Source organism: Gavia stellata, chromosome 2 (assembly GCF_030936135.1).
Source record: "Gavia stellata isolate bGavSte3 chromosome 2, bGavSte3.hap2, whole genome shotgun sequence".
Lineage (NCBI taxonomy): Eukaryota > Metazoa > Chordata > Aves > Gaviiformes > Gaviidae > Gavia > Gavia stellata.
This window is the reverse complement of record NC_082595.1, coordinates 92,226,177-92,237,718: the sequence shown is the minus strand read 5'-3', so window position 1 is coordinate 92,237,718 and position 11,542 is coordinate 92,226,177. Positions and strand designations below refer to the sequence as shown.

The following is an 11,542-nucleotide window of genomic DNA, read 5'->3' as shown; positions in this document are numbered from 1 at the left end:
TGAGGCAACTCAACGAATTCACTTCCTGACTAAAGTTACCCTATACAAGTTTCAGTCTGAGTCAAAAACATTATCCCACCTTAGAAAAGAGAAGCCTTGAGCCTACAGATGAATTCCATCAATAAAAACAGGATTGAAGGTTATATAGATTTGCAGTATTGAATAGTTAGCATTACTAGAGCTCTTCAAAATTTCAAGAGCACTTTAGTTTTGAAGATTGAAATGCTCATAAGAACGTGAAGTGCTCTCATAATTTTAAATCACTCTATACTGCAGATCCCCAAATTCTTATTACTGCTAAATTTCAGCTGCTCATTTATTATAATCAACATGTTGGTTTAGAAAAGTGTTGCACTGCCTTTTTTACAAAAGCTCAAAACCTCATTCTAAACATATGGTGACATTATCAGGGCCTTATGAATGATGTCCTTAAAATGCAAAAACAACAGACCAATGAACCAAGCCACCCAACGACCTTAATAAAAACTTATTATATCAGCTGAAGTAACAGAACATATATGTTTTATATAAATTTGTCATACATTTTTTAATATGGAAATTAAACAAACTAGAACACAGTTGACTGTTGGTAACATTCTCCTTTCACAAATATTTTTAGGAGCAATCTACTGTCAAGTAGCTAATTAACGACTTCTTTCTCAATGGAAACAGTACGAGAAATGACAGTGAGAAATGCACACGAGCATGTCAAGAACCACAGTTTGCAGAGAAACCATGTATAACATTTCTAGAAACCTGTTCCTTTTCTCCATACCTAATCACAGAATCACAGAATCATTGATGAGAGAGGCAGACTCTTCTCGGTAGTGCCCACTGACAGGAAAAGAGGCAATGAGCACAAACTAAAAAGCATGAAACACACAAAAAAACTTTTTTACTGTGAAGTTGGTCAAACATTGGAACAGTTTTGGAGTCTCCATTCTTGGAGATATTCAAAACCTGACTGGATACGGTCCTGGGCAACCTGTTGTGGCTGATCCTGCTTAAACAGAGAGGTTTGACTAGTTGATCTCAAAAGGTCCCTTCCATCATCTGGAGTGCTGTGTCCAGTTCTGGGTTCCTCAGTGCAAGAGAGACATGGACATTCTGGAGCAAGTCCAGTGAAGGGCCACGAAGATGATAGGAGTCTAGAGCATCTCTCCTATGAGGAAAGGCTGAGAGAGCTGGGACTGCTTAGCCTTGAGAAGAGAAGGTTCAAGGGGGAACTTAATCAATGTATATAAAATCTGAAGGGAGGGTTGAAAAAAGACAGAGTCAGGCGCTTTTCAGTGGTCCCCAGTGACAGGACAAGAGGCAATGGGCACAAACTGATACACAGGAGGTGTCATCTGAAAATCAGGAAACACTTTGTTATTGGAAGGGTAACTGAGCACTTGTGCAGTTTGCCCAGAGAGGTTGTGGAGTCTCCATCCTTGGAGATATTCAAAAGCCATCTGGACATGGTCCTGGTCAACTGGCTTTAGGTGGCCCTGCCTGAACAGAGGGATTGGGCAAGATGACCTCCAGAGGTCCTTTCCAACCTCAACCATTCTGTGATTCCATTTGTAAGTACCAGGTCTCACAGAACACCTTTAATTGTTGTCTTCTTGATCACCTGTGTCAGGAAGCTGTCAATGCTCTCCAGAAATCTCCTAGACTGCTTGCGCCCTGCTGTGTTGTCCTTCCAGGTTAAAGTGTGGTTAAAGTTCCCCATGAGGACCAGAGCCTGTGCACTTGAGGCTTCTTCCAGTTGTTTGAAGAAGGCCTCAACTACTTCTTCCTGATAGGAAGTCCATAGCACATACCCACTACAACAGCAGCCATCTTGCTCTGCCCACTAATCTTGACCTGTAAATTCTCCACTGACTCCTGACACATCCCAGGGCAGAGCCCCATGCATTCCCGCTGCTCTCTCACAAAAAGTGTGACATGCCCCTCTTGTCACTTTCCCAGCCAGTCCTTCCTAAATAGCCTGTATCCATCCATCGCACCACTCCAGCCATGTGAGTTATCGCAGCATGTTTCTGTCATCCCACTGAGGTCATAGCCTTGTAACTGCACACAGGCTTCTCATTCCTCCTGGTTGTTCTCCAGGAATGCATATCTGGGTTACAGTCCATGTAATGATAACACTGAATCTTGGGCTTGGCTTTAATTCTTCAGTATGTATGCCTCAGACACCACTTTTTTAGAAGGTTTCATCTTTAAACATTGCCCCTTGCCCATGGTACTTAGCTTAGGGACTCCCAGTGGACCAATACTGAGGTAAAAAATAGCTGCAATTACATCTTTGAATCTAAGAAGAAGGATGATGTCTTTTGAAAGTTTGTCAGTATAAATTATAACTAATATGTAATGGCTGACAGTCTGCAGTGCCTTAAAGAGTTGTTGACTGATTAATGCCACAATTTCAAATTGGCCAATCCATTTAAAATGCAGCTATGGCAGAGATACTGTAAAGCAAATCTCATTATTTCTGTAAGAGAATGCAAGGGAGACCCAGGTAATCACTTGCCCAATTTTCCCAGTCATTTGTCAATGGGTGTTTTCTTCCATACCTTTAAGGTGTAAGAGGAAGCAATGTGTGTCACATAGCAGAAACAGTTAATGACTGACTCCAGAGATCAAACAAACCAAACCTTAACATAACACACAAGGATTGGTCCATGGAGATGACAAACTCCTCTATCCACTGAGGTCTAAAGGAAGGCACTAACCTTATATACTAGACATTCAGCAGTGGCCTGGGGGGCTGTACCTGCACCCGTTTTCTTGAGTTGTCAGGAATGACAATGAAGCTCTGAAAAGCACATTTGACCTGATCTGGGGTAACAATCACTTGGCACAGTAGTACTGACTATAAGCACTTTTTGTTTCCTCCCTTGAAATACAAAATTTACCTTATATTTGTAGCTGCCTTACATTCATTCCAGAGCAGTGTCCTCATCTAATCTGTCTTTGTTGAGCTAAACACCAGTGAACTAATCTCTTTAAGCTAATTTGAAGGCAGGTTTTCGTCTCTGGATTTAGAGTAGTGAATAAATGTGACCATGGTTGAATGGGTAAAGGAATAAACTGTAAAGATAAGAAACACCTACAAATAAGGTATTTTTTTTCTATTTTTCTGGTATTTTAAAAGATGAAACTGAATGACTAGCACCATTCCTTTTTATTTTTATCCCAGAAAGAGTTGACCCTGAGGATTTGCATTTGCTACAGCGAGAGAGAGGTAGGTCCTTCTGGCAACATTCACTGTTGAGAAGGTAATTCTCTTGGTGTGCCTGCCCAGGGGGATGCCATGTGCTGCTGTGTTAGTGCAGTCTCCCACTGTCCTTCACTCCTGGGCCTTTGGTGATCTCACATGGCCTCACTTAAGGTTTCATTTGAGGGGTGAGGTCTCTCTTGAGGAATATGCTCATGTGGTCCTGAACCACAGCTGGAAAACTGACTGGATGTACATCATATAATTGAAGACATCTATTTGTTTGCAAGAAGGTAATTTTTTTGCCAGGGAATTATCATCCTGTGTTTTCTTTGTGCAATTAATAATAAGGGACAGTATAATCCCACATGTCATAACCAAGGTATTTGCTGAAACAGGAAACAAGAAATTTGCCATCAGTGAGGTTTGGTCTACATACATGCGTACATATGGCATACAGTGGCATACAGCACTGAATATGCAGATTTGAGCATTCTAAACTTTCTGTGCTTTCCCTGGGCACTTTGATAAAATAGATATCCATCCATTTGAGTCTGGATTGCAGGTTTTCATGGAGCTTTTGACAGATCTAGGCACTCTTTCCCCAGAACAGGTATTGCTCAACATCAGTAGGCAAGTACATTCATGCTCCCCACCTAAACCTTAAGACCCAATGCAGTTTCCACACCTGCTGAAAAGCTGAAAAACAAGAAAATGTATAGTTCATGCTAGTCCTAAAAGGGTTAACAGTTTTGGGGTGTAATAGGTGGAACTTAGTTAAGATTCAGATACTGAATTTAGATACTACCTAGGAGAAACAGACAGATTTGATCCCCCCCTTCATATGCACTGTCAGGAAATGCTTAGTGGTTTATATACAGTAGGAATGGAAAATGAAAAGCTTACTTCTGTGTCTCTATTATTTATTCAATACCTTCATTTACTTTACAGAATCTGACTGTATCTTTATGTCCATGACTGTGTAGAGGTTTTTTAACTATGTTAACAGCTCTTCAATAAATCTCAATTTTATGATTTTTACAGCATTGTAAAACAGAACAGAGACATTTTTAATGGACAGTAGGTTCACAAGCATTACCAATGCATGTTCTTCCATCTTCTGCCAGCTTGTAAGGATCAGTACAGAGACATTTGTAGCTGCCTTTAGTGTTAATGCATTTAGCAGAAGGAGAGCATGGTGGATTAATTTCATTTTCACATTCATTGATGTCTGCAAAATGAATACACACTGATCAATAATCATTGCAAATTACAGAGAGAGATTAATACCTTCTCATTCATGCCTTCTACAAGTATTCGTAAATGAAAGGTATTGTACAGTTTCAATGAAACATAGATACTGCCAAAGATCCTCTTTGTTACTGTTTACAGCATGAAGTTGGGTTTGTTTTGTTTTGATTTGATTTTTGGTTTTTTTGTTTGTTTTTAAGCTGGAAATGATGAAAAAAGAAAATGTTTTGGTAGTCTGCCAAAAGCTACAAATGGCAGTTGGCTGAATTTTTCAAAAATTCAGACTGTAAATTTGAGACCTTTTCTTGCACATGTTTATGTCCTAAAACTTTGAGTTTCTCTATATCCATAATGTGCTCTGTAGAGGTAGTGAAAATAATAACACTGACACAGTTTAATATACTTCTAGGCATGATTTTGCAGAGCCAAGGATTCAGGTTAGCTTTGGATACAAAATTTATAACAGTAATCTGTGATATCACTGCAAAGGTGGTTATTTCTAGGTTTTATATAAATTCTGTGAAATTATAATATCCTGACAGAATGATGAACAGATGAACAATTATCCACTGGAAAATGTACATAAACATATTGTTCCCGAGGCCATTCAAGACCTTTCACTCTCATATTCTGATTATGTGATGAAATGGGAGTCAGTGTGGAGTACAGGAAAGAAAGAACTCATGAGGGAAAGAATGGAGTCTTTTCCATATTTCTTCATCTTTCTTCTTTCTGTGTAATATTTACTTGCAGGACTTGATTCAGTTGCCTAAAGATAGGTGTCCAGCACTGTTTTAGATAGTTTTCCATTAGTCCTGTGTAATATTTGCCAGCTTGTTCAATGTCTCTGACTAATGGTCCTGGGAAGCACTGCAAGCCCATATGTGGGCAACTAGCCGAGCCTTCAGTATCTTCTCTTTTTGGTTATAATCCTTTCCTTTTGTTCCCTGCCACAATGTTTGATCTGCTACTTCAGGCTAAGTAGCTCTTTTTGATCAGTGTTAGAAACTGACCCTGTAGGAATGATTTACTGACTTAGTTTAACATTGTCACTCAGATCACTTAGGGAATTCTGTCATTGGAAATAGGATCAAGCCTGAGCCTCTCTTAAATTTTAATAGAAAGCAGTAGCTGTGTCCAAAGCTAGCCAGCAGATGAAACAGTCAAAAGACTAATCATGCAAGGAATAATCTTAAACTTCAGGTCCCTTAAGAAAAACTAACTCTCATAACACCTCTCTGAAGCAGGAAAATAATCTGTTGTTCAGGATGAAGATTCCTGAATAAGTGTTACTCCCTTCAAGACTACATTTTGAGTTAACTCCCACTGGCTTCGTCATCGTCTGGGAAGGAAAACCTGCACAGGCTTTGCCTGCACTGTAATACAAATGTGCTATTTCAGCTTTTGTAGATCCATAGTCATGCTATCTGTTAACTAGCTAACTCTTTTTTCCATCACTAATTATTGCATGTCACATCTTACCAGCCTACCCTACTACTCAAAGAGAGCAGTACTTTATTAAAGCAAAGTAAACGGAGTTATCTATCAAGAGTAAGATAACACTTAATATACAGGAAGGTAGCATAGTCTAGCACTAAATGACTTCCTGAATCAATAGAAATTATTTCTGTCAAAGCCAAAGTTAGTAAGCAGGAATTAACAGCCCTCCGATTCCTATGCTTTTGCCAGCACACCACTCTGTCTTTTCCAGAGCAGCATATAATTTTGAAACCATCTGCAGAAATGCTAAGCTCTATCCTCCTCATTATATTGCTTGACTTATTCCTAATTTGCTGAACATTTAAAAGAATGAGAACACATTGCACAGACATGCATGGAACAAAGTGCTTTCTACTGTAAAACTCAAGTAGCATCTGCATAAGTGGGTTTTGATGGTTTTCTTTTAATAAAGGCATTGCTTATTTAATATATGCAGCAGCTTGTTTTCCTATAGCAGATATACAGTCTTTTGTTTACATTACTGAACATATTAAAAGAAACTAGGACAAGGAATGATTCATTCATATAACTTATTTATTCAGTTTGCTGTCAGAACATTAATCTATTGAAAAGATTTTATTATAATTCATTTAACAGCTTTATTTCTTTATATGGTATTTATGTGGGGGGAATTCAGTGAATAAATAGGATTTGAATAAAGGAAAGAACTGCAAATTTCATTTGACTTTTTCCATACCAGGTATACAATTAGAATGAATAGCTTTCTATTCTGCTGTCACAGAAATACTGATAAGCAGACTTCATTGCGTATCAGCTGCAGCACTTGCATTCAAATTAATTTACCACCATCCATAATATATTCCTAAATATGGCCTTTTCAGGTTTCATTTTCTCTCATGTTCTTATAAAGCTGAGCAGTTTGAGTGTGTGTGTATATATTTATTTATATATATACATTTATATAAATAAACATATATAAATAAATATATATACACACACACCATTATAAGCGTACACATTCGAAATGTGAACAGAGATAATTTGTCCTTCATAGCTGCGAAGAGTGAAGGTCTTGTAATTAAATATTTGCCACGTTCTCTTTCTTCCTATCCTACGCTATTCAACAGTAAAAATAAGGCAAAAGGAAAAGAGAAGAGAAAAGAATAATTAAAATAACAAAAAAGCATTCCTCTGAAAATGTGCGTGAAATGGTGAAAGACAGTATCTTTTTACTGATTTTTCACCTGCTCTACTTTTGTACCTGCAGGAGTAATTCATTTCTGGCAAATCTTTTCACAGCTATTTGGGGGAGGGAGGTTGCAACTGAAGTGATAATTAATTTGCTTAATTTCACTTATTCACTTCACAGTATCTTTTTCTTTGTCACTTCTGCTTAACTTATTAGGATGATACATGAACTACTGGTGGTGAGCTCATTTTTTATCTAGAGCATCCATTGAAACAATGCTAGGAAAATGACAACTCTCTGTCTTGCTGTCATGTTGAATGTCAGAAGAAGCAATGTATAATTCCGATTTGCTGCTTTTTTTCCTACTGGTTGTTAAATGACTCATTTTTGCTTAATTGGGTAATTTTTCATGACATTTTCCTATCATCAACCTGATTGCTGAATCAGGATGGGTAGAGACTGAGATAGCAATTCTGGAGCAAGGAGAGTTTCACATTATCATGTTATCGTACCTAGAAACCCAGAAGGTTGACTACAACAGAGCATAGGAGGGAGTTCAATTCTGATGAGCTGTGCTGAACTTTAGCTTTTAGAAAATTCAGAAACAACAACAAAAAAATAGATACCTATACAAATGGGAGCCTGAAAGTTCCATCCTTTACTTGTGCAGGTTAATTGCTCTTTTCCTTGTAATTGAAATCCATATTGACATGAATAAGTTACTGTAGATTTTCCAAATTCTGAACAGTATACAAAATCACCATTTTCCACACTCTTTGGTGTTCCACATATTTCATCTACAAATAAAAAGACTGTATTACAAGCTCTTAAAAAATTACCACCTTACACTTGAAAACGAACATTATTCTCCATTACTACTATAAATTAACTTCAGTGAAATTACTCACATATTTTAAGGTGATCAAGAATTTAACTGTTCATTTCTGGACAAGAATTTATATGGAATACTTCAGGTTTGACTTATAATCCTTGTAAAATTAGCATTATCTTCTAACAGTATGTTCTGCAGAGTTCTTCGTTAATATTTTCTAACCAAGAACTCCTGCCCCAATTGCCATAATGTCTGAATATATCACAAGCCATTCATGTTACCAGAGTCAGGTTGGCAAACATTGTCTTTTTTACAGGGGGAAGTTGAGAAACAAGGAGAGAAGGACCTAGATCCCATTTTTAACTGGTAGAAATACTGATGCTCTGCATCAGACCAGCAACTCAAGACCTGACACAAGCAAGGTCAGTGCTCTAACTGTTGATTACTCTATCCTCCTGTCAGAAAAGACTGGTAATTACCAGATTACCTTCCTGATAGAAATCTTGCCAAGCTTCTAAATTCATCCCAGGTATATTGTCACAATGCTTAAAATCCTGTGGAAACTTTCCAAGTCGAAAGGCATCTGCTGGCACTTCAGAAATCCCTGTATTGTCACAAATCACGCGGGACAATGAGTGTTTTTTGAGTTCATGCTTTTGAGCGTCTGTGAAAACATTATCATTTTCCCACCAAAATCTGGAAAGATTGATAGAAACATTTTGAAAAGATCAAATTCAAAGAGCTGATTATTCTTACTTTCACAGTACCCTATGTTAAAGATCAAAAATAAGAATTACAGCAAAATGTAGGCGGATACAACAATAATAAAAATAAACACCATGATTTGCAGACTTACATACCCAGCTTGAAAGTCACAAAAAGGTTAGTGTGAGTCTGACTTACTGTTCAATTCAGATGATGTGTTAAAGTCATCTGGTTAAAACTATTAACTATTCACATTTGCGGAATTGCTTTTCACTGATGATATAGGGCCACAAAAAAAGTTACAATCCTGAGACAAAAACTTGGAACTAATTTGTTTGAACTGGATGCTTAACCTTATGCACACCAGCATTCACTGTGCACTCATAAATTGTTTTAAGCATAAATTACAGGAGAATTACAGGAGTAGCCATAATAGATTTCACCATAGATTTTGAATTCTGCTCGCACTTACTGAATGGTTGTTATGAAAACAGGTATTGCTGAATGCTCCTCTGTTTAATATGGAGTTCTTCATTTGCTAAGAAAGCTGTAGATATGCAGAGTAATTATAGTAGAAAATCGTAAGGCAGTAATTGTGCTTTTGATCATACAAAAAGGTAAGCTAAGAGGACTGGCTGGAACAGAGAGGATCTGCTTTTTCCATTTTGTTAGATCAGGAGTGCAGTGGCAGAATGAAAGAACCAGCTGGTGCTATGAAGCTGTATCTATTAAATGATATATGTAATATATATATGTGTGAATGCACACATACATATGTGTTTCAAGATAAAAAGAAAGGGAAGGAAAACACTGGGGAAAAAAAGAAAAGAAAGAGTTTGTACATAAAGGCATATCATGATTGGCAAAAAATATTTCTGGAGAGTTTGATAGCACATCTGCATTAGTACATTAAACAGTGTTAAGCACTGCTAAACTGCTAAGATAGTTCGCTGTGATACTCAGGCCAGTTAGGATTTTCCCAAATGCTAGGCAGGATTTGTGGTAATATGTCTTAGGTCCATTAACAGTAGAGTCTGCATGTGATCACACTGTACAAATCAACCTCAGGTTTAACACAGAACTTGGGCATCCATAATACTGGGGAACAAGGCTGGGGTTTCTAGAAAAGTCTGTGGGTTTTGTGTTTATATTTTTCTGATCGGAAGGGAACAGCATCGTTGACTGTGGACCCTGTGCAAACCTGGCATGTGTGCAGCATGTTAGGTTTTTTATGAGCCCCCTGAAATGGTACCATGCAAATGAGAAGTCTGATAGTCCTGTTTGTGTTCTGGGGAACATGCGGGCTGCTAGTGTGCCCTGGGGGGACTTTTCAGGGCAAATTAGACCCTGCTGCCAACAGGAGTTGTACTGGTTAAGTAAAGTAAGTGCATGTGAAATTTTGGAAAACTGGCTTTATAGGCAAATAGTTGCCTACAGCAGGACAATGTGGGGAGAAACCCATCCCACTTTGCCTATACTGGAGGAGGAGGCAATCTACAGGGCCAGGGATGGAGTGAACATCCCACACCTCAGGAGCACTGTGACAAGAAGTGCAGGAGAGAAGGAGGGGCTGGAGGGAGAAAAAAAGAAAGATGCCTTTCTCCTACCCCTCACCTGGACACTGTCCCCAAACTTCTCAGAGCATCCTGAAACCTCACTGACCATTCCCAGCCCCCTTCCCATAACCACAGCCATTGGAGACTTTGCTCCACTCAGCTCTCCTACACCTGTCATTTCCCATTTCCTGTACATTAAAAACTATTCTACTTTCATAAAAAAAATTAGTTTTATCTACACTGCTGAGAAGGCTTGAGCAGAAAATTATTTTTTAATCTACCCAGCAGATAGGTGTTTACTCTGACAAAGGTTGCTCCAACAGATCCATACCAGGTGACCAAAATTTGCAGGTGGATTTTACAGGGTTAGAGTAAAAAAAGAAAGAAATAAAAGAAAAAGAGATGCAAGGCCTCCTGTGCAAAGAATGAAGAAGTCAGCTTTCAGAATTTTTGCCCAACTATTGGAAAACCTGAGATCACAAAAAGTTTCAGAGTAGGAAGAGACAGAAAAAGAAAGCCAAGGCTGATGGAACAGAAACAATTTGTTCCAGATGATTTGGCTGAGGTTAAGACAGTGCCTGAATTTAGTACATTGGAAAAAGAAATCCCTTCATGTTTTGTCAGATTACTGACAAAAGATTTTAAGGTTTTCAGGATGGAGTAAAATCAGTCAAAAATTCCACTTAGTCCTGGTTTCTGAACTTAACTCAGTACGTTAGGAGAGATGTTTTGAAATTCCTACTTACTGACATGTCAATTAGGGTATTTAATGAGCATGTAGTGTTACTAGTGCAGATATAGCTAATACCCAACACTCCAGCTGACGAGGCTGAATAATGGAAACAAGGCTGGAAAGGCCTCGATAGATTATCCTTCCCCAGATAGGGTCAAGTATGCCTGTATGATTCAGAAGACTTTCAGCCACGTTTCTAACATAGCTGAGTGGAATGTTTGTTGTCTATACAGTTTGTGCTAATAAGATATCACCTTTATGATTAACATTGCTTTTTCCTGTGAGCTAATTAATTAACATTTTTTAAAGTTCAGATTTAAATTCTGCCTCGGATTCTTACTTGCATAATGGCTTCTTTCCACAACAGTGACTTATGAGAGGAGTTTAAAGGTGAACATAAGGACCAGATGTACTTAAAACAACACTGCTAGCATGGTGTGAGCAGTTTAAAATTAGTCTTCTACTGAGATTCAAAATTACTGCCACAAGTACACGTTGGAAATCAAAAAAAGGTTGGTTTTATGATTGCTCCAGGAGCAGAAGCAAGATATAAACTGCATCTTGCACCCCCTTGTGACCTGAAGCTGCATTTCTCCTGCCTTCCTGGTGTGGA

The 11,542-nt window shown here is 38.2% G+C and overlaps 1 protein-coding gene across 1 annotated transcript in view; it reads right to left on the bottom strand.

Annotated features, from left to right (window-relative positions):
* Positions 1-4,272: 4,272 nt before the first annotated feature.
* The window catches only part of TPO (thyroid peroxidase), a 42,131-nt gene continuing 34,861 nt past the window's right edge, over positions 4,273-11,542 (bottom strand). The window contains exons 11-13 of the mRNA XM_009817747.2: positions 8,423-8,631; positions 7,730-7,900; positions 4,273-4,433 (exon numbers count right to left, since the gene is read on the bottom strand). Coding sequence (XP_009816049.2) covers positions 4,273-4,433; positions 7,730-7,900; positions 8,423-8,631 — 541 coding nt within the window. The remainder of the gene's footprint in view (positions 4,434-7,729; positions 7,901-8,422; positions 8,632-11,542) is intronic.